Raw genomic sequence first — 25,057 nt, forward strand, 5'->3', positions numbered from 1 at the left:
ATAAGGGTGATTCTCACAAAACCCGTCAAGATAAAGTCCTCCTGGTCACCAAATCAAATGCAAAAAAAAATATAATAAATACAAAATAAAATATATGTCTTGACATTTAACTTTAATTATTCACATTATTTGTAACAATGTTTCAGTGATACGGTAAATAAAAGGCTGCTGTACAATCATTTTTTTTTATTCAAATCAGCGAAAATGAAAGGCATAAACACTTCACAATTTCAATAATACGTCATTTTTTCACATTGTGGTCATGAGAATTTGGGGATAAAATGTGCACAACTGTAATGAAAATCTCACAACGTTAAAAATTCATAAATAATGGCCTTAAAAATAGGCTTAATTTTCCATAGGCAAAATATAATTTCTCATTTGTTTCTTTTGATTTTGGAGTCAAATAGGACCTGGACATTTTCTTGACAAGAGAATTACCCAAAACGTTGTCCATAGGAATTGTGTGATATATTTCAAGTCTTCTAAAGCCATATGAGAAAATTATATTTTTTCTCCCAATTTTGGAATGCCCAATTCCCACTACTTAGGTCCTCATGGTGGTGCGGTTACTCACCTCAATCCGGGTGGCGGAGGACAAGTCTCAGTTGCCTCCACTTCTGAGACCGTCAATCTGTGCATTTTATCACCTGGCTCACTGTGCATGACACCCCGGATACTCACAGCATGTGGAGGCTCATGCTACTCTCCGCGATCCACACACAACTCACCACACGCCCCATTGAGAGCGAGAACCACTAATCACCACCACGAGGAGGTTACCCCATGTGACTCTACCCTCCCTAGCAACCGGGCCAATTTGGTTGCTTAGGAGACCTGGCTGGAGTCACTCAGCACGCCCTGGATTCAAACTCACGACTCCAGGAGTAGTACTCATTATCAATACTCGCTCATCTACCCAAACCCCTAGAAACAGATTTTTAAATAAATATTAAATATTAAAAATCTTTGCCTTCTGTTGTACCTCTCAAATTTCATTTGTGGTGAACTATTCCTTTACTTTGAACAAATTTAAAAATAAACTTGCAGTTTTACTACTGACCTATAGTATAGTCATTATGTAATTACTGTATCTAAATTGTATTATAGAGTTATTATTGGGTTTGCACAAAGCAGATCATGTTCTCAAGCTCTTAAATCACTAGAGAATTCCAAAACTCAGTAAAAGCCATGTGTACTTTTGATGGCATAAGCGTTAGCTTAGAGAATGATGTATGATATACTACATTTTTAAATGTAGAAGACAAAATGTCTTGAACTACCTGTTGCGGTTGCAGCACAGTAAGAACAATGGAGTCCTTGCAGCGTCTGCAGAGAGCAAAAAACATCATGGGAAGTGAGTTGTAGAATATAAAAGGAGTCTCTTATCTGAAATGAATTCTCTTATCTAATGCAGACACATGGAACAGTAATACATAAAGCAAAGTCAGTCATGCATCCTGACAATGCCCCTCCCCTCTGGTGACAGTAAAGGGTGTTACCTTACAAGGTCTATGACTTTCTCCCGGGACGCGTCGTTCACAAGCTCTTGGTTGATGGCGAGGATCTGGTCTCCAGGGAAGAGCTTGCCGCCAGATGGTCCGTCTGTAGAGGAGACATGCCAAAAACTTGCGTTGCTCTTAGTGGCTGACAGAGTCGATTATTTAAAGCATCTTAAGGGGCAGTTCAGACCCAACACGTTCTTGCGCTACAAACCTAGACACAGCACAACAAAGCTGAAGGATAATGGATAAACTGTGATGGTGTGAACCAAAGTGGGTCAAAGTGGGCCAGAAACTCCAATCAACAATCAGCCCCTACCAGGAGGAACATATGGGGATATCCTTTTGATCTGGTTTATTGGGAGCCTTCAAGGGATATGCTAACACTATTGTTCTAAATCAGAGCAATTGCAGTGCTGCCACATGATTGGATGATTAGATAATCGCATTAATAAGTAGGTGTACCTAAAAAAGTGGTCAGTGAGTGTATGTATCCATTTAATTTTTGAACAGCAATGGATGATATGATTAAACAAACTAATCCATTCATCTTCATCAAACTCATGAAACATGCGGCTGTGGCTCAGTTGGTAGAGCGGGTCGGCCAATCGCAGGATTGGTGGTTCGAATCCCGGCCCACATGCCGAAGTGTCCTTGGGCAAGACACTGAACCCCAAGTTGCTCCCAATGGCAGGCTAGTGCCTTGTATGGCAGCTCTGCTGCCATTGGTGTATGAATTTGTGAATGTGTCACAGTGTAAAGCGCTTTGAATACCGCTAAGGTTAAAAAGGCGCTATATAAGTGCAGACCATTTACCAGTAGATAGCATGTTTGCGATACAACAGATGGACATGTTTAAATAAACAAAAACTATTTTGCAACATTTTTGGGAATTTCATGCCGTTTTCCTCCTTGATTAGTGGCCTTAGTGTATTTAAAAAAAGATTTTTCTCGATATTTAGATATTTTCTCCTACCCTAGCTTAATATGCAGCTACAACTATGCTAACTATGACCTTTTTAGGTTGATTTAACACTGTGGCCATGTAAAAAAATGTGCTGTATGTTTGAGCAGCCCAACCAGCCCAATACAGCATCATTGTCTCCAGTACCGCCGCTCCTTATAAGCAGACTACGCAGTCTGCGTAGGGCACCAACTCCCTACGGGGGCGCCATCTTACCCTAGGAGGGCACCAGAAAGTCCACTGGCTGCCCTTACTTGCATGTTGTAAGTTATTCAAGGACCCGAAAGCAGTTGCGGAACACAGATGATCGCTTCAGGCTCATATCACACGAATCCCCCCTCCCCCCAGTCAGACGATCGATTCACGCTCATATCACGTGAAACACCACCCCATCCCCACCATCCACCTGGAACTTTGCATAGGGCATCAATTTGACCAGTGGCGGCCCTGATTGTATCAACTAATGGTGCGAGTTTGGGGGCGAAAACTTTGACAGATGACAGGGATAGTGTTCGGGAAACCTGTTTGAACACAATAATTATTTTTGTCATTTCATTTGGTAATGCAAGTTGTCACACTTGTTTCGGAAGGCAGTTAGAACCTATCCACCTATCCTATTGGGGCATCAAATAATCACTTGATTGTCACATGTCCTACCTGCAAAGACAGAGCGTACAACAACAGGCCGTTCACTGCCGGCAATGAATCCGAAGCCGTGGCTTGGATGGCGTTGGATGCAGACCTGTCGAGCTGGACCAGGAGTCAGGTTACCACTGTCCATACCATCCTGACCTTCCTCTAACATCACAGAGCTACAACACAATACAAACAGCTGTTTACAACTCCCCAGTGTCCATAAAATCTGTCCATGAAACATTAAATACATGATGTGTTCGCACTGGTTTTCAAATGAATGTGCGAATCTCTCAAAACTGTCAAGAAAAGGTCATAATTCATTTTTCAAAATTAGATTTTGCCTCAAGATAATGAAGCCTGTTTTTTGAGCCATTAGAACTTATTGCATTGTGTTATAATTTTCATGACAATTAAGCACATTCTTAGTTGTCGAAAAACTCTTGTTACTGGAATGCTAGAATCTCATTCTTATTACTTTAATAATAGTGGAGCGGCTAAGTGATATAATCGTTCAGTTTATGATACAAGCGTGAAAATTGGCATGAGCAGTCTCCATGGGTCACTTGACAAGAAAACTGTCCGAGCCACTTGAAATTTCAAGATGGCGGCCATTTTTCAAGATGGCCGACACCTTAGTGGAGCAGTTTAGTGATATAGTGGTTTATTTGGTGGCCGCCATCTTGAAATTTCAAGTGGCTGTGGGTGGTTTCTTGTCAAATGACCCTCTGAGACAGCTCATGGCAATTTTCATGCTTGTATCACCAACTAAATTATTTCTTAAGCCTAATTGCGCCACTAAGGTGGTGGCCATCTTGAAAAATGGCCGCCATCTTGAAATTTCAAGTGGCTCGGACAATTTTCTTGTCAAGTGACCCATGGAGACTGCTCATGCCAATTTTCACGCTTGTATCATAAACTGAACGATTCTGCCAAACATAAGCACTTAGCCGCTCCACTATAAGTGGAGAAAAAAGTTTATTTTTAAAGTACAACTGTAAATATGGTAATATTTGTTCGTATTTGTTTATTTTTGATATCCATTCAAACATGTCTCCAGATTTGCATAACCACATTAACAAAATCAGCAGTTTTGTGCATCAATATAAAAGCTCATATTCCATCTGGTCATTAAGAGAAATGCCATCTGATTTTTATGAGGTCTTTCCCCCTGCACATGTGAGCAGATAATGATGCTTTTATGTTGCATAGTGTTCTCAATTGACATAAGAGGATTATTAATAGCACACTGCACCTGTCATATTCCTCTGTGTGTCCATCCTGGACCCTGGCCATCCCCTGAGAGGACAGAACCGGACTGGCGGATCCGCTGCTGGGGCTGGCTCTGTTTTTCACACATTCACCTAAGTGGACAAAGATGAGAGAAGATGAGCAATGAGTTAATAGGGGTCATATCATGCATCCATCACTATGGTCCACATAAAATGTTAGGTGAATTTTTTGCACCAAAAAAAGGTAAAAATTGACATTTTCATGGCCACTTTCTACCGTCTCATGACCCTTAAAATTAAACAGGTTGTATTGGTCACAATCCACACTGAAATGATCAAATAAACTTCAGCTGCTTAGTTCTAACATTGCGATCTGCAGAGTAGTAGGTGCTACACACAGCCAGAAACAGCACAAGGTTGGCAGACTTTACCTAATTTTAAGCGGGGTGCACACTGAATGATTTTAAAGGTCCTTTACAACTGTTGCTTGTCAGACTGTACAATACACATCCTAGCCAAGACTTTGGTCCCAATCACTCTGATTGACGGTGCTGACTGGGAGTTTTACACCATCTGGGCATCGTTGGAGCAGTCACACTGCAAGACAAGAAATTTGTGATGTAAAATTTTGAACACGGCCAGAACTTAATTGAAGGCCGAGATTCATCTCAAGGGCAATTCATTTGCCATCGATGTCTGTAACAAATACTCATATTTGGAGCAAAGGAGGAAGCAGGTTTCCACAGTCCACTTGAGTCAGGGTTTATTATCAAATAAAACAGAAATCGCTTTTCAGCTTACACTCAAACAAAAGTCTCTGGTATGTGTCTCTCTGGGCTGTCTTTTATCTATGGAAGCCCTGAACTACAAGGTGGAAAAAGTTCCTTCCTGAGCCGAAGTCTTACATTTGTTTCTCTCTACAAAAAAATATTTTTTCTCTCTTCAAAAAAATGCATATGGTACCAACCTTGGCCACCAGGTGCCACTATCAGTAAACATGTAATCTTGTGCTTTTAATGCTTTCTGTTGCTATATATTTGAATAATACATTTATTATTTATTTAAGGGTTTGCTAACCTTAATCATGACAGATCACCAGATCAAATATCAGGTTACATATGTTTGATATGGCATTCGTTGTCGTGTAACAACTGGAGTTATTATTTGGTTTTAAATTGTTGGTCTTTCTAAACACTCATATGCCGTTTGCTGAGTGTTACATGGTGGAAGCGAATAAATGTATTGAGGAAAAGGGGAAACATGGGGAAATTATTATTATTATGTATTTCCTTTTGAAGTGATAGAGGTACATCTGGTAATGCTAATATTGTAATCCTCGCGACTGAACGGGGATGTCATGTGCAGACTTTCATGGTGGAATTTAATTATAATAATATAACAATTTGGCTATGAAACACACTGTCTACTGCAGAAGTGAAGAGTTCAAGGTATGGTAAATGGTCTGCACTTATATAGCGCCTTTTTAACCTTAACAGTATTCAAAGTGCTTTACACTGCGACTCATTCACCCATTCATATAACAATGTAAGGCGCTAGCCTGCCATTGGGAGCAACTTTGGGTTCAGTGTCTTGCCCAAGGACACTTCGGCATGTGGAGTCGTGGGGGCCGGGATTCGAACCAACAACCCTGCAATTAGTAGCCGACCCGCTCTACCACCTGATCCACAGCCACCCCATTTGAAGATGAAGAATGGCAAATAAATAACCAAATATCAAAATAATAATTCCTTAAACAATTATAAGAGCAAAACACATAATTTATAAATATATTGAAGCCTATATGGATTGCTGACATATGTAACACCATGAGTTATTTATTTAATTTAATTTTTTTTTCTGGGGGTGCAACAGACTTTGACAGTGCAGAGTGTTTGTATGCTGCTTGTACATGCACATTGCCAACCTGAATATGAAAAAGTAATATTCTAATAAAGAGAGTTATCTTAACTCTTAATGATTTTGGTTTTATTTATAAAAGAAACAAAAAAAAACAGCAACCCCTACTTACAATAGCACTGCCCTCATCCACCACCACCACCCACCCACCCATCCTTGTGTTACTCACTCACTCACTCACTGTTTAGGGATGCTAGTCTCTCCCTCAGTGTACCTGCTCTGCATGGTGGGGATGCTCGTCTCTCCCTCAGTTTCTGATAGAGGGATTCATAGGAAGAGTCTGATTATTTTCTTCCTGACTTCAGGCCTAAAAATGAGCTAATTGCAAGCTTTTGTCATTCCAGCAGGTTGCAATATATTAGCCTTATGAGTAGGGATGGGTATCTTTAGGATTTTATCAATACTATTACTCTGATCGATACTCCTTATCGGTTTGTTTTTTATCAATTATTAAATAATTGCTTAAAATATATTATTTTTAAAAGCATGTTGTTTCTAGAGTAGCCACAGTAATGTTTACACGAGCAAAGTCACTATGTAAACAAAATATCTCACTGGAAAGAAATCTAAAATGTCAATAAAATAATTGGATCCAATGGCTGTGAAGAAAGCAGGAAAGGCTGTCATCAAGGGGCTGTGTTTGATGTCAACTGCGCACATGTGGGTGAAGTGCAGGTGGACCCGTCACCGTCTGTACTGGCTACATAGCGACAATTGCGATGTTTACATCAATTGTATTTTTTAATTTAGAAAGACATCATATAAAAAAATGTAGACTTCTCAGCATTGATAACGTGTCCCACATTTGGTTTGTTGGGAGAGAGAGAGAGAGAAAGAGTGTGTGTGTGTCGCAGCACCAAAACAGAGTAGAGAGGCTGCAGCAGCGTGATTATAAATTACACCAAAACGTTAAAAGAACCGTAATGTCGGAGCTTATCAATACTACGGTCCTTAATAATTTAGCACCGGGGCCCGATTAATACCTGGATTTGGTACCCATCCCTACTTATAAGGGCATTTATATCTATCTATTATATTGATATCTTATCTAGTTAAGTGAACATGCTAACGTTATTTAAGGTTTAGCTAGCTAGCTGCATTTTTAATTGCTAGTCTACACAAGCTCCTCGCTTTTGCCACGTTCAGCTTTGCCTGTCATACCTAGTGCTTCATGCTTGACAAGAAATTTGCCCACAGCCTCTCTGCTTCTTTCGTTCACTTTTGCTCTTTGTTTGCTCGCATTTCTTTTTTGTGCCCCTGATTTTAGACTTTAATGAGGCATTTTGACTCTATTCAGTCCCCGCTTTGCACAATGCACATCGTATGTGTTCCGCACATCTGATTGGCCAGGTGTTTCGACCGAACCATTTTCACAATAATAGCGGGGGGGGTATCAGAATCACACGACAAGTTGAAATGTGTTTTAATGATAAAATATATATGTATTTATCATGTGAATACATATGCATTCTATTTTCGGTGATATAAGTCAGTAAATAAATTGTTGTACTTAATCCCATTAAAAGTCAACTATAGGCCTTTGCATGGGCCCCCTTGGGCCCGGGATCATCTATACCCTTTGACCCCCCTGACGGCGGGGCTGTGTCTAAACATGAGCTTCACAGATATGCCCATGTAAAACGCTCATCTCAAACAAATTGTGTGAAATATATATTAAAATATATATTTGATAAAATTGTGGTCTAATAATTTTTTTTGTTTTAATTATTAATATTTTAGCAACTTCAAGAGAGAAAAATTATATTTTTGAAGAGAGAAAAAAATTAAAGAGAGAAAATAAAATATTTCTGAAGAGAGAAATTTATTTTTGGAAGAGACAAAAATGTTTTTTTTTTTAAGAGAGTAAAAAAAAATTAGGAAGAGAGAAATAAGGAACTGAGACACTATTATTTTTTGTTTTTCACCGACTCTCGCTGTGAACATAGAAACAGTAATTAGTCACAATTCATCTCAGTCTGTTCATCTGGATGTCCTTACCGCTTTCTCTCTCCCCAGACGGTGCTCGACCATGCCCTCACCTCAACAATGTCACATTAAGCGATCAAAGACTGCCGATTTTGTCTACGACAAGATAAATCTTTTATGATGCTTAATATTTGTCAAGTCCGAGTCCATAACAGGCCGAGTCTGAATGAATCTGTTCATGAATCCATCTTTAAATTGTAACAGTAAACTCAACATCAATATTTTAAGCTTATTTTAACTTTCACAACAAATATATACCTCTATATTTAATGATTAGTTTCGTGCTGAACAAACTATAAAGTGGCTTCAGAATGAAAGCATATGCTAAACAAAACTGTCCTTCAACACACTTCTTATTGCGTTCTGTTGACATCTCAGTTATTTGTTGCTTTTTCCACTCAAACAGTTCAACGCACTGCTTGTGCACCTAAAACCTTGATGCGCCCGTGTGTTATTGTTTAAAAAAATGAGGTATCATAAAATGTATTTAGTGCTACCCTGAAGAAGCTATTTGACAACAGATCCTCACATATATTCCACAAGACAAAACAGCAACTGAATTTAAATAAATGATCCGGTCCGCTTCTAAAAGCATTAGTTCACCCAAAAAATGAAAATTCAGTCATTGTTTACTCACCCTTGTGTTGTTATAACTCCATACGATAAAGGGAGAAATTGTGCTCAGTGATGTCACACAGTGGCAGTTTATGGTGACCACTTCTTCAAGTCTAACACATTATTGTATGCGACTCGTGTCTTGTTCACAATGTTTGGTGAGAAACAAACAGAAATCTGATGTACTATTAAGTTAAACCTTTCACCGACCGTTGATCACCTGTGAGATGGACTGCACGTGAGCTTTAATATGGTGTGTTGCTTTCTCTATGATTAATGACTGTTTGTGTAATAATTCTTCATGAGTCCCTGCTGTGTCCTGAGCTGTGAAGCTGCCCAATTTTCTTAAGAAATATACGGTTCATTCTTTGGTTTCTCAGCATCTTCTGCACATTTGAGTTCTTCCCAACAGTGACTAAATGATAAAGACATCCAGATTTTGACACTTAGGACAACTGATGGACACAAAAGCTGCAAAAATTCACTGATTGCTCAAGAAGGCAACATGAGAACCAAGGGGGTACAAACTTTTGAACAGGATGATTTGTGTAAATAGCTTTTGAAGGGAAGTACTACATCAAATATATAATCTTTTATCTCTTATATTTGCATCCATTCTGAATGAGGTGTGAAATGTTTGCGTACCCCCTAAAACAAAAGGGGTACGCAAACTTCTGCTATATTTTATTTTATATTTAGTTTTTCACTATTTAACCACATTTTAGCTTTTTTAATTTACAAATGCCACATAGTCTATTCTGTCCATATAATGTCATATTGTCATTTCAAATCATATGATTGCAACACACTCCAAAACGTTGAGACAGGGGCAATTTAAGACTAATAACAATTTGACGAGTTGAAATAACGATGTGAAACAGGAGATGGTAAACAGGTGAGGCAATCGTGTCATAGTATATAAGGAGCCTCCAAAAACAGCCGAGTCCTTCAAGAGCGAGGATTATTCAAGACTTTGAATGACAATTTGCCAACAGATGTTTCAGAAATAATCCAGCACTTTGAGAACATATGCCAATGTTGGGCATTTCACCTTCTACAGTGCACAATACAGTTAAAAGCTTCAAGGTATCTGGTCAAATCTCGGTGCGTAAAGGACAAGACGAAAACCACTTCTGAATGCACTTGACCTCTGATCCCTTAGATATCACATCTTAAAAAACATCATTCATCTGTAATGGATATCATGAACATGGGTTTGGGGTTACTTTAGTAAACCTTTGTTACTCATCACCACTCGTTGATGCATCCACAGATGCAAGTTAAGACTTTACTATGTAAAGGAGAAGCCGTACATCATCACTGTCCAGAAGCGCTGCAGACTTCTCTGGGCTCGCTCTCATCTTAGATGGAAAGTAGAACAGTGGAACTGTGTTTTTTGGTTTGAAGAGTCCACACAAATAGTTTTTGCAAAACAAAGCTGTCGTGTTCTCCTGGCCAAAAAGTAAAAGGACCATCCGAGCTGTTATCAGCGTCAGGTCCAAAAGCCAGGGTCTGTATGGTCCAGGGGTGGGTCAGTGCCCATGGCATGGGTAACTCGCACATCTGTGAGAACACCATGAATGCAGACGGATATGTAAAGATTTTGGAGCAACACATACTGCCATCCAGCACCGTCTTTTCCAGGGATGTTCCTGCATTTTCCAGCAGGACAACTTCAAACCACATACTGCCCGGATATCAAGTGCATGTCTGTGTAAGCAGAGTGGCCTGCCTGCAGTCCTGCCCTGTATCCAATTGAGAATATGTAGCGCATTATGAAGCACGTCATATGGCAACGAAGACCCTGAACAATTGTGCAGCTGAAGAGAATGAATGGGGGGAGAATTAATTCTACTTTCTAAACTTAAACTTGTGTCTTCAGTGCACAAATGCTTCTTGTGTTATTAGAAGAAACGGTGATGTTTCACAGTGGATTATATACTGTACATAGTGTATATCTAGAGAACAGAATATCATGGAAACTCTCTGGTGGCCTATTTTGACTGGGGTCAGTAAGCAACTATCCAGAACACACTAGCAACCTTATAGCATTTGGCATAGAACCATTCAGAACATTTTAGCAACCATGTAGAAACACTCTGGCAACTCACAACTCCCTAGCATAGAAGAGGCAACTTTTGCAAGTTGGATTTTGGTTATGATGTGGCTCTAGCTGTTAAAGTCAGTCCATGAGGCAAAACTTTGAGCATTCTTCTTGGAGAACCTACAATTCAAGTAGTTGAGTAGCCACTTCTTCAAAAACCTTAAACACTCCTGCAGATACCACTACCTTTTGCACATACTTTCTGGGTGAAATGTATCACACAATTCTGGGAGCCCTTCACAGTCTAAAATGCTCTTGAGTACCTGACCTATATCTATTTATCTACCTTATTCTGACTTTTGTATGAGGTGTTCTTGGTGAAAGTACAAATCTCTCGTCCATCTATGCTGGCCAGGGGTCTTAAGAAGCATTCACATGTATCACGACATTCAGATATCTCAGACACCTGATGGAGCTCTCACAACACAGCACATACCAGCTCCCCTCCAGAATGTGAGTCATCATGCAGAGTGGCGGTAAGGTTACGACTGCCTCAAATACAGATTTACACAGCAGCCTCAAGTATATAAAACATACAGAAGCGAGAAAGTGCTAGAAAGTGTCTGGGGGAGAACTAACACACTGATGCAGCCGTGACCTTCAGAAATCGCCTGTAGGATCTTGATGACTGAAAATGGTGACTTCAGCCAAACGTCAGTATCAAAGGAAAAGTTCACCCAAAAATAACAATTCTGTTGTCATTTACTGACCCTCATCTTGACATCAAACCCTTATGACTTGACTTTCTTCCGAGGAACACAAATGGAGATATTAGACATAATGTTAGCCTCTGATGTTCTTGTCACAATTTCATAAACTTAAACCTCTACTTAGTCTCTCCATATTTTCCCTGTCTCACTTTGTCTCTTTATTTGTAAATGTATTGCACAGCAGCACAAAAGGAGTCAGCAATCTATTATTGCACCCTCCATCCGTATTGCCATTAAGAGTTCACACCAGCTCTAAGAGTTTTAAGTGCTTTTTGCATAATGCGTCTTGGAATATTTCATAAGTGCATTGAGTTGAGTCCTCAAGCCTTTTATTGAAGTCATGACATTAACAGGGCAACTCATGCATTACTAGTACCATACAAAGTTCCAACGATTCAATTATAGTTACATGGGAATTGAATATTGAGAGAGAATTTTAGAGTGATCCAAGAAGAATCACAAGCAGATGGAAGAGTTAGCTGAAACCAAAATAGTCTCATGACAACTCGTAATAATGCGTACAAGATGGTGAATATATATATATATAGGATAGATAGATAGATAGATAGATAGATAGATAGATAGATAGATAGATAGATAGATAGATAGATAGATAGAAATAGATATATACAGTGTATATGTGTGTGTGTGTGTGTGTGTGTGTCTTCAAAGACAAAGGACAGCTGGTTCTACAAGGACAGAAAGAGATGTGCGAAGGTCAAATGTACAACTAAACAAGAGGATAAGTACATCAGAGTCTCTAGTTTGAGAAATAGACACATCACATGTCCTCCGCTGACAGCTTCATTGAATTCTACCCGCTCAACACCAGTTTCATGTACAACAGTAAAGAGAAGACTCAGGAGGTCTTATGGGAAGAATTGTAAAAAAAGACACTTTTGATAACAGAAAAACTCAAAGAAATGGTTTGAGTGGGCAAAGAAACACAGACATTGGACAACAGATAATTGGAAAAGAGTGTTATGGATCTTAACCCCATTGAGATTTTTGGGATCAGCTAGACTGTAAGGTGCGTGAGAAGTGCCTGACAAGACGGCCACATCTATGGCAAGTGTTACAGGAAGTGTGGGGTGAAAGGTCAAGTGCTACAGGAAGTGTGGGGTGAAAGGTCACCTGAGTATTTGGACAAAATGACAGCTAGAATAACAAGCATCTGCAAAGCTGTCATTGCTGCACGAAAAGCTGTGATAGTAATTTTTCATGTTATTAATGTCCTGACTATACATTATGATCAGTTGAATGCCACTTTAGTGAATAAAAGTGCCAACTTCTTTCCATAAGAGCAAAATCTGTACATTATTCTAAACCTTTGGCCACCAGTGTATATACCTGTGTATATAGTACGATTTGGCTTTCTAGAAACCAAATATTCCTTGATCTTTTTAGATATCTTACAGAACTCAAAACTTGTCAAAAAAGAGACAATTTATTAAAGCTACGCTACAAAAATTACTCGTTCTAAAATCTTGAATGTCTGACAGTAGAGTTTGGGTATTCGGGTTCAGACTCCGACACACAAGTCCAATTTTAATTGACTTGGACTTGTCACAGACTCGGATTCATTTTTACTCAGACATGACTTGGACTCGAGCCTTTGAGACTCTGGATTTTTTCCAGCCGAGTCCATGGCATTTGATTTGTTATGCATTGAACAAAATAAATAGATAAAAATAATGAAACAGAAATAAATGGACACTCTGTCAGCAAGCAGCTGTAGCACCCCCTGATGTCGTAGACGTAGCCAGAGTTTGTTTCACCGTGTTGAGCAAACACACCTGCAGACGGCACACTCAGCCAACCAATACGCTTGAATGTTACTACAGAGACTGCTGTATAACATCGATTACCGAGGTGGCTGGCACGATGAGCACATAAAGACAGGTATGTAGCCAATGCACTAGAAACTAGAAAGGCTGTTTCACACGGCACGGGACCTGACAACTGGTAAAATCACACGCGGCGTTTCTGCAGCCACGACGTTGCACGCATCACGGTTTCATCGCGGTTAAGAACTTCATTAACTTCATAAGACCGCCGTCATATCCTCACCGACACGTCTGCAATGGCTCCAGCTCAATCACTTTCCCCTGTGGCGCACCCAGGAACGTGTCACATCTGGATATGTGTTACGTCAGCGGGGAACACAGTGGATCGAATACTGTTGTGATCAGGGAGTAATTGTAATCCCTGTATTTTTACATTTTTCATACACTAATGGTTAAGGTTAGGTATAGGTTTAATGGTATATATATATATATATATATATATATATGTTTATAATGGTATAGGTTCAGGTTGTACAAATTATAAAACAGTCATTCCTTATTTGTGCCTGCACAGCTGAAAACAACTTGCTTTGCGGACTTTACACCCAAAAAATGGTGCTCACACGTGGCCATACGGCCAAGAACACTTTCCTCTTTGGCCACATGGGGCAGTGTTCTGAATTTCGGTAAGTATATGCCGATTTTAGAAAAGTCGACCCACTTTTTTCGATCTCACTGTGAGATCAGTCTGAATCAGACAAGTGTCACATTCAGACAGCTGCACTGCACTTATTACATGTTCAATACAAGTTAAGCTCAATCGACAGCATTTGCAATGGAAGTGAATGGGGGCCAATTTGTAAACCATAAAATACTCACTGTTTCAAAGTTATAGCCACAACACATAAACAATATGTGTGTAAACATGATTTTAGTGTGATAAAATCACTTACTAACTGAAAATCACTGATATGGATAGAATAGACTATGTGGCATTTGTGGATTAAAAAAGCTAAAATGTGGTTAAATAGTGAAAAAATAATATAAAATAAAATATTGCAGAAGTTTGCGTACCCCTTTTGATTTAGGCCTGTACGTTTTCACACCTCATTCAGAATGGATGCAAATATAAGAGATAAAAGATTATATATTTGATGTAGTACTTCCCTTCAAAAGCTATTTACACAAAATGTATCGTATTTACACAAATCATCCTGTTCAAAAGTTTGCACCCCCTTGGTTCTTGGTTCTCGTGTTGCCTTCTTGAGCAATCATTGAATTTTTGCAGCTTTTGTGTCCATCAGTTGTCCTAAGTGTCAAAATCTGGATGTCTTTATCATTTAGTCACTGTTGGGAAGAACTCAAATGTGCAGAAGATGCTGAGAAACCAAAGAATGAACCGTATATTTCTTAAGAAAATTGGGCAGCTTCACAGCTCAGGACACAGCAGGGACTCATGAAGAATTATTACACAAACAGTCATTAATCATAGAGAAAGCAACACACCATATTAAAGCTCACGTGCAGTCCATCTCACAGGTGATCAACGGTCGGTGAAAGGTTTAACTTAATAGTACATCAGATTTCTGTTTGTTTCTCACCAAACATTGTGAACAAGACACGAGTCGCATACAATAATGTGTTAGACTTGAAGAAGTGGTCACCATAAACTGCCACTGTGTGACATCACTGAGCACAATTTCTCCCTTTATCGTATGGAGTTATAACAACACAAGGGTGAGTAAACAATGACTGAATTTTCATTTTTGGGTGAACTAATGCTTTTAGAAGCGGACCGGATCATTTATTTAAATTCAGTTGCTGTTTTGTCTTGTGGAATATATGTGAGGATCTGTTGTCAAATAGCTTCTTCAGGGTAGCACTAAATACATTTTATGATACCTCATTTTTTTTAACAATAACACACGGGCGCATCAAGGTTTTAGGTGCACAAGCAGTGCGTTGAACTGTTTGAGTGGAAAAAGTTTGTTTGTGAAAGTTAAAATAAGCTTAAAATATTAATATTGATTTTACAGTTACAATTTGAATTCAGATTCATGAACAGATTCATTCAGACTCGGCCTGTTATGGACTCGTACTCATCAAAATAAATGGCATCAGGACATCCCTACTTTGGGCATTTTGTTATATGAAGATCACATTAATCATGATTTGGAAACTTTTTATCAGACCCTCATAATTGATTTTTGGTAATTTTAAAATGTCTTTTATGTAAATATTCGACTCGTTTTAGCCTTGTCCCAGACTTTCATTGTTAAAAATCCATTAAATATCCTGACTAAAGGGTGAATGCTTGATGAAGGTCGTGTCACCCGTGTCAAGGTAGTGTGTGGGATTTTTTTCCTCTTTTTTTTTTTTACTTTCCAAAAAAAAAACAATCCTTTAAAAATCCACCATAAAATGCAAATTATTACATGTTTAAAATCTAAACAAAGAGTGAAATAAACACAAATTATTTCAATATTTATTGAAAATATTATCTATTTATATTCCCCCCCAAAAATAAAACAATATGTATTTATTTATTTTTTTGTGCAAAAATGTATGTAATTGCAGTGGCGGAGCTATGGGGTGGCCAGGGGCGACCGCGGCCCTATTGTCCACCCCACTCACAATTGCTTATTTAGTCATTTATTTGGTCATTTTATGGCACAATTTTGTTCTTTAGAGGTGTAATCATCTCCGTACAAATGTACAAACTTAACATGTGCGCACACCAAGCTCGCCAAACCTCTCCGTCCAGGGTGTCATTGTATCCCCTCACCACAGTCCCACATATAAAAATGCTGCCCGAATATTTCTGTGCCACCACAGACAGATCGCTTGCCCCTGCCTGGCCACCCCTTTGATAAACTCCTGGCTCCGCCCCTGTGTACTTGTTAACAAGTCGATAAAAGTGTCAGCGAAGAGCATAATTGAGATAAATTATGTGACAAGTTATTTTTGAAAGAAGCAAGGTAAATTAAATATCACTTGTGAATAGAATATTTTTATTAGGCGTCATCTCGTTTAAATCTAATTTTGGCAACGTCTGCAAAAAGAGTGAAAATTTTGTATATTTAAAAATGAGCTAAAAATTAGCCTTAGCAAAACAAAGGACTCAGAAATGCTAAAATGCTAATGTCATTTACACTACAGACTTGATGAAATGACACTATGGTGAGAATTTTCAAGACTCTGCATGACAAAAATATATAAAAAATAAATTGTTACAACATGAGAAGACAAATTAAAACGACTTTACGACTATAAACTGAGTAAAATTGCTAGAGGATGCAGACACTTGTTTGCTGACAGATCTCGGCTGAAGGAGTGGCATTCTGGTGAACAAATGTAATTAGAGAGCCTCACTAATTTGGGTAAACAATACTGTAAGCACATACTGAGACAACCCAGAAGAACTGCTTCCATTATTATCAGTTAAGAGTTCAATCAAATAACGCAGTGTCGAAGGATGGCAGTCGACATACTGCTGCTAAACACACTATATAAGACGAGGAGCTGCATGTGAGACAAACAACTGGAGGCCACACTCATACTAAATTGTGTTTCAGCTACAAGCCAACCTTTGCAGCAATGGAGACAGCGATGCACTGTCAGAAAAACACATCCCAAGGGCACTAGCGGAGTGTTGCCATGGATACAGTAGAACGAGCTGATGGAAAGTGAGGTATATGACCGCAACAAACGATGCCTCAGTCATTCTACTGTTACTAAGACCACACACACCTTCTTTACGGCTTTCATAGTCATTTTTAGAGTCCAGATGCCACTGCTGGCTTGAAAAGTCTGAAGAAGTATGCTACATTAGTTTAGTCCTTTTGAAAGCAATCAATGTCTTCCTTGCGCCTACATTCATCTGAGAAGGGATTCTGCAATTAAAAACGGTCATCTAGAACAGAAACCCGGCATAGACCAATTTCTCCCATTACAATTGATCCAGTATTAATATATATTTACATTATTATATTTATAAATAGTATAAAACAATAAATAAATAAGATAATATGTATTTATTAATTTTAATATTTTATTTTCATTTTTAGAAATAAAATAAAATGTAAAGCGTATTGATAAAATACATAAAATAGTAAATAATTAATATTTGTTTATAAATATTACGATTTTTTATGTATTTATTTAATTAATAAAAAACTAAAATTGCAAATATTTTAATTTATTTATTTATAAATATTGTATTATTATTATTATTATTTGTTATTTTGTTTATAGTTACATTATAAATTGTGTTATGCATCATTCATTTGTGTTTTTTAAATGGGTCTTTTTGGCGCTGTTAACAGACCAGGTGGCAACATGACCTGGACTCGAGCCTGGGTCTCCCACACGAGAACTCAATGTATCAAAGCACCCAGACTGACTACAAAGCCACAACTTATTAATAATTATTATTTCTCTATTTAATTTAGTTTTGCTTACCCATTATTTTAAAAATTTGTACATTTGTACAATACATTTATATAAAAAATAATTGTATATCAAATAACTCTGTGGCTCCAATTATTAAAGGTGATATGTGTAATTTTTCTATATTAATAAAATATAGGTCAGCCATCCATAGGTTGATTCCCCTGAAAAATATATAGTGACACAAAACATTGCATCCTCACCAAGCCTGTCCATTCCGTTGTGTCTATGTTTGTCCATTCCCCAAAACTGCATATAGAAATGCAAATTTTTAATTACTTTTATTTTGACCTCAAAATGAAAATGCCCATTGTTACATGCAAATAAATGTTGCTTTATTCATAGAAAAAGACCTGTGCAGTTTGCTCTCACAAGATATGCTGACACCTTTCGTATTACGCTTGAAATATCCATATATTCTGTAACGTTCATTAAAGAGGCTGCATACTTTCTAATCTCTCTTTTCCACTTGAACTGATACTCTGTCAGGGGCTGCTGAATGTTCCTATACATCATATATGCTGTGCTGCTCCCAGCTGCTGCAGGCAGTTTATTTTAAAGAGCATAATCCATTTGACCCTGAGCTAAACATTTACCTATTCATTCTCACAGATATGTAAAATATCACAAATCTCCCTACACTCATTATAATCTTTATTTTGTACTGGTATTGCCTTGTTCTTTAGGATGCATTGCAATCTTACCAACAGGCTAGAAAAAGCAGCATTGTGGACCAGAAGTCCCGTTTAATCAAAGGTCTGGTTACGTGAGAATAGGTCCATTATGGTTTTGGTGACCTGCTGAGATTGAGTTTGGAATCCCATCATGGTCTCGGACTCATGGTCTTAAATGATTGTTGTCCGTCCTTTCTATGCTCTGATAGACTCCCTGTAACACTGAGACACCAGGTAATTGAGCCTTTATTCCGGTCTTCATTTATATTGGATGGAGGCTTTTCGAGTAGATGCAATCTTAGGTCAGAGATCAAAGCGCCAAACCTTAAATGAATGGCTTGCAATATTGTGTTACATCATTCCAAATTCATATGTACATCTGGCACGGTTCTACGGGGGTGCTTGAGGGTGCTAAGCACCCTCAAATGAACCTTAGAGAACCGTCAATTGCAGACCAGGGCAAACAACGGCCCGCGGGTCAAATGATCATGAACGTTTTTTATTAGATCTTTCGTTTATCTGGATTTGGGACAAGAGTTTAATATGCTCAGGGTTGCCAGATAATAGGTGCAACAACCCAATCAGAGATTTATACTTGCACAAATAGGAAATATTTCGCCTAATGTCATGCTTAATTTATGCAATCTGGCAACCATGCATGCGAGTGCACGTGCGCTCTCTCTCTCCTCTTCGAAAAAAAACCTTAAAGTGCTCAATAGTGCAATATTCTGCTCAAAGAAAAGTGTGATGCAGTCACTCTGTGTCCATTTGTGATGCTTTGTGAGCTGTTTAGTGCCAAGTCGGCATGTAAACCTTTTCAGCGATGAACTTTAGTAAAATCCCAATAGATCTTTGCATCATTCGCATGCGGAGGGGACATGCGAGCAAAACCAAGTGAGAGAGGAATATGTTTGCTCTTTGTGTTATTTGTGAAATGCTGAAGTCCCTCACACCTGTATGGGAATGTTACTCTGGCAGTAATCATTTATCAGTGTCATGCAGCCTATTTTATTCAGTTGTGGGCTGAATGGGATGCCAAATAAACCATTGACAGACTCACATCATGACCCATGAGCGTGTAAACAGGTTGATAATATTCTGAGAATAAAACAAAACTACTTAACAGCTGATGTGGCCCCTGTACCAAAATAATTGCACACCTCTGCTCAATTAAATATGTAAGTCTAATGCTGTAAATTGGCAAGCAGATTTCCTTGAATCCCATCAAACACACACAAATCCCTGCAGTTTCTGAACACACAATTGCTGCATCAAAACTTATCTGCACGCGACATATCGTGTGAAAAAAACGAAGCAATAAATGTTTTGTACATAAAAGACATTTATTTACGTTGTTACGTTGCATTTAAAGATGTCCATCTTCCATCCATCTTCAACCGCTTATCTGAAGTCGGGTCGCGGGGGCAGCTGCTCCAGTAGGGAGCCCCAAACTTCCCTATCCCGAGCCACATTAACCAGCTCTGACTGGGGGACCCCGAGGCGTTCCCAGGCCAGTGTGGAGATGTAATCTCTCCACCTAATCCTGGGTCTTCCCCGAGGCCTCCTCCCAGCTGGACGTGCCTGAAACACCTCCTTATTGAGGCGGCCAGGGGGTATCCTTACCAGATGCCCAAACCACCTCAACTGGCACCTTTTGATGCAAAGGAGCAGCGGAGCTCCTCATGGATGACTGAGCTCCTCACCCTATCTCTAAGGGAGAAGCCCGCCACCCTTCTGAGGAAGCCCATTTCAGCCGCTTGTACTAGCGACCTAGTTGTTTCAGTCATGACCCAGCCTTCATGACCATAGGTGAGGGTAGGAACGAAAATTGACCGGTAGATCACTCAGCTCTCTTTTCGTGACAACTGTGCGATAGAGCGAGTGCAATACCGCCCCCGCTGCTCCAATTCTCCGGCCAACCTCCCGCTCCATTGTCCCCTCACTCGTGAACAAGACCCCGAGGTACTTGAACTCCTTCACTTGGGGCAATACCTCCTCCCCTACCTGGAGTACGCACTCCATCGGTTTCCTGCTGAGAACCATGGCCTCAGATTTAGAGGTGCTAATCCTCATCCAGCTGCTTCACACTCAACTGCCAAGCGATCCAGTGAGAGCTGAAGGTCACAGAACGATGATGACACGAAGACAACATCATCTGCAAAAAGCAGCGATGAGATCTCCAGCCCACCGAGCCGCACCCCTTCCCCACCCCGACTACGCCTCGATATCCTGTCCATAAATATCACAAACAGGATTGGTGACAAAGCGCAGCCCTGGCAGAGACCAACCCCCACATGGAACGAAATCGACTTTGTGCCGAGGACCCGGACACAGATCTCGCTTTGGACGTACAGGGATTGGATCGCCCTAAGAAGGGACCCTGCCCACCCAGTACTCACTCAGCTCCTCCCACAGTATCTCCGAGGGGACACGGTCATACGCCTTCTCCAGGTCCACAAAACACATGTAGACTGGATGGGTATACTCCCAGGATCCTTGCGAGAGTAAAGATCTGGTCCATCATTCCACGGCCAGGACAGAAACCACATTGTTCCTCTTCAATCCGATATTTGACAATCGGCCGAATGTTTTTTAAATGATTTAATATATTAAAAAATTTGTAATTATGATACATCTCCACTTCATACAGAGCACCCTCAGTGATTTTGATCTGGAACCGGGTCTGATATACATATGTTTGCATGTCTGCAACAAAGAACAAGGAGGAAATATATTCATTATTTATTGAAATTTTTTGGTCACACTTCATATTATGTGTCTTTAACTACTATGCACTACCATTAAATACATACAAGACTATATATTGACTGTGTAACTCCCACATTTGTTGCTACTGAGGTTGAGGTACGGGTAGGTTTATGAGTAAGAGTAGGGTTAGGATGAGGGGTTAGAGTTAGGTTTTGGGATCGGTGTAAAGTTAACAGTGTATCTACAAATGTAATTAAATGCAAGTACTTTAAATGTAATTACAATGCAACAACATGTATGTACATAATAAGTACATAGTATCAAATAGTTAGGTTGCTAAACTAGTGAGGTTGCAAAAATAGTTTAATAATTAAAAAAATATATATTTTTTTAAATCCACAGGGCCAAAAGTGCCCATCGTTAAAGAAACAGCCATCTCCTGAAACCACCAAACTAGAATCTTTACTAGGAAGAACCTCATCTTAACAAGAGTGTATCTGAACACGTCAATCGCTGGCACAGAGAAAATAACACACATTCAAGCTTCAAACTGAAAATTGATCTTACTTAAAGGGTTGCAGGTCAGAGAAGATCACTGGACCAGAATGAAGCCAGCAGATGCTTATTGTGTTTCACAGACAATGATGCTTTAATAAGAGGACACAAAAACCCTAAGAAACATTATATACCTCTATAGCACTTGCTCACAATGCATTGCAGAATTTATGGAGCGCTGACAGAGCCACAGAGATAAAATCTCGGCATGCCTCCATAAACGGTAAATATTGACCCAAGGTACAGACTTCACATTCTATTGAAGCCATTTTGCTTGTCTCTGTCACTACTTTTTTCCACTCTATAACTAAAGGAGAAATAAGGGTATGCCAATAGGGCTCTTCTTGAACTTGTATTGAAAACATGTTTGGAGAGGATAAATAGTAGATAGAGGAAATAATTCAGTTATACAGTTTCAAGTGGGACTATTTTTTTTTCAAGTAGCAGATGGCCTTAAAATGTTGCTTTGAGAATGAATTCATGATATTCTTGTAGTAAGCATGGGCCAAAGATTCAATCGTATTAACCACTCAACATAGCACGCCTTACCCGGTGAGTAGGCAGGCATTTATTGGGTTAAATCTGCATCAGCACTGGTAAACTAGATATTTTCTGAAGAAAATGAGAACGGTGCTTGCCAGTGCCAAAGTCATTACCACGATCTTAGGGTAATCTGGGTGGTTGTCAGGGCGTTGTTATAAGGTTGCTAAAGTGTTTTTATCTTAAGTTATTTGCTTTTTTACCAGTTTTATTGTCTGCAGTAGCACAAATGATATGGGACAAGTTAAACAGAAGTTTAATACCTAACCATGAGCAACAGTGATAGCAATAAAATAATAAAAAATAAATAAATGTGATGCACTCAACATGGTCTCATAGAATAACATTACTATACTAAAAATGTTTTTGCATGGTTTTTTGTACGGATTGCGGAAGTTTCCTGATGAAATGAACAGTAGAGGCGTAACAACAACAACAACTTTTCTTCCCTTTCACACAAATCATGAGTATAATGGCACATTATCAGTGCATAAATGCTTACTTTTCACCTTGTTTCTCATATAATACTGTCTTATAATATCTGAACACTTTAACAACCGTGCATGACTTACATTTAACAATGTTCGAGTGTGGTCGACACATGAGCAGAAAGTGTCATAGAAGCACCACAAAATGACATAGTTGCTTCAGCAATTGTGTTTTGCTTCTCATGTTTGCTTTTATGACACATTCGGTTAGGTTTAGGTTTAAAGTTTAGGCAGGGCTGGACTGGCCATCGGGAGAACTGAGTGGGTCGGTGGGTCGGCCGCGAAATGGGCCGAATGGGCCGCGATAAGCCAAAATGGGCGCAGAGTCACTCAGAACACCCTGTATTCGAACTCATGACTCGCCTAGCTACCCAGGCCCCATATTTTAAATAGTATTAAATGAAATATAAAGAGTGGAAATGGGAAATCGAATGGGAAAAAGAGTGGGACAAAATTAAACATTCACACTATCTTTACACCCCACGCCACAGCAGCGACACCTTTTGAATAGTTTGTCGTATATTTCTGTGACTTCACGAGACTATTGAGTTGCAAATAGCTGCACTGTGTGGCAGATGCTATTTACACCGGAGTGCAAACAGACACTCCGATTATATATTGTGCTTCATTCTCAAAAAATGCCTGGTGCGGGGTTCTGGGTAACTCAGTGGTAACGACGCTGGTTACCACCCCTGGAGTTCGCTAGTTCAAATCCCAGGGCGTGCCGAGTGACTCCAGCCAGGTCTCCTAAGCAACCAAATTGGCCTGGTTGCTAGGGAGGCTAGAGTCACATGGGGTAACCTCCCATGGTCACTATAATGTGGTTCCTTTTTGGTGGAGTGCGTGGTGAGTTGAGCGTGGATGCCGCGGTGGATGGCATGAAGCCTCCACGCGTGCTATGTCTCCTTGGCAACGCGCTCAACAAGCCACGTGATAAGCTGCGCTGGTTGACGGTCTCGGACGGATTTGTCCTCCGCCACCGCATCCACGAGGACTTAAAAGCACATTGGGAATTTGGCATTCCATATTGGGAGAAAAAAAAAATGCCTGGCGCAACTTACATCATGCTGGTACTGGCAAATAAAGCAGCCGGGAAAAATGTGTTTTATTTAAAAGAGATGTTTGTGTACATTTACTATTGATCACATAAGCATTAATTAATCAAATAATGATCAACTACTGGAGAACAGCATTATAACCTGGAATTTATCCAGATGCACGATGTAGACAAGCGAACTTCGAGCAGGTTTAAGAGATAATTCAGGTGTCTGGATCACAGTAATGCTGTACAGTCCCAACAGGGTGTCCTCTGCTCTATAGCGCTCAGAATCGGGTCGAGGATAATCATTGCGCATGCAAATTGCATTCAGCATCAATTTGATGGGTGCCCTTTTATGCTATTGCCTGATCTGCATAGTTCCTTTTGTGAATCAGGTGCTAAACCAACATGCATGTACAAATTAAAATGGTGTGTTTACTGGACTCAATTCATTCTTAGTGAATGCTCATGGTGTGAGATGCTGAAAAACACACAAAGATGCACATAAAGTAATTCAAAAATAACCTAGCTAGCCCTATTGACAACAATCACTGCCGCTCTTGTCACCTGATATCACCAGCTCGCTTTGAAAATTAAAGGTATTCAGTTGTCTTGTCACTGAAGTTCCTGTTCTCTCAAGGTAATTACAAAAACCTAATGCAACGTCACTCAACTGATGATACATTCTATTAACATTTGTTCTGTCATGGCTTCCCAGTCAACAACTGTTTGTACAAACACATTAGCATGACGGACTGTGCATTAGTCAAGCAGAGTGAGTGTTTCAGGAGAGGAGGGTTATCAGAGCAGATGAGGAGGCAGGCGGACATGACGAATGAGACTCTGTGAAGTTCTGAGGGTGGATTCTGACAGGAACACGTGAGTGATGGAAATGTGGACAGATCCAGCAGCACTGGCAGATGTGAGCGGAATATTTCCTTCAGCAAATGCTCTCAGACAGGAAAACATGTGGACTGACTATGTGGACCCCATATTAAAGGAATGTTGGGGGCTCAATACAAGTTACGCTCAATTGACAGCATTTGTGGCATAATGATGATTATTTTTCAGTAAACACGCGGCTATGAAGTAGATCCAGGTCTTGACCGCATAACAGTTCCATATCACTTCGCCAAATTATTTCAGTTATTTC

General features: G+C 39.5%; 1 protein-coding gene across 1 annotated transcript in view; it reads right to left on the reverse strand.

Moving 5' to 3' along the window:
* LOC127663258 (FERM and PDZ domain-containing protein 4-like) overlaps nucleotides 1-25,057 on the reverse strand; it is a 119,544-nt gene that overhangs the window by 475 nt on the left and 94,012 nt on the right. The window contains exons 3-6 of the mRNA XM_052154777.1: nucleotides 4,355-4,463; nucleotides 3,124-3,278; nucleotides 1,503-1,605; nucleotides 1,284-1,329 (exon numbers count right to left, since the gene is read on the reverse strand). Of these exons, the coding sequence (XP_052010737.1) occupies nucleotides 1,284-1,329; nucleotides 1,503-1,605; nucleotides 3,124-3,278; nucleotides 4,355-4,395 (345 nt within the window). The 5' untranslated portion in view covers nucleotides 4,396-4,463. The remainder of the gene's footprint in view (nucleotides 1-1,283; nucleotides 1,330-1,502; nucleotides 1,606-3,123; nucleotides 3,279-4,354; nucleotides 4,464-25,057) is intronic.

This window comes from Xyrauchen texanus, chromosome 23 (genome assembly GCF_025860055.1).
Source record: "Xyrauchen texanus isolate HMW12.3.18 chromosome 23, RBS_HiC_50CHRs, whole genome shotgun sequence".
NCBI classification, from domain to species: Eukaryota; Metazoa; Chordata; class Actinopteri; order Cypriniformes; family Catostomidae; genus Xyrauchen; species Xyrauchen texanus.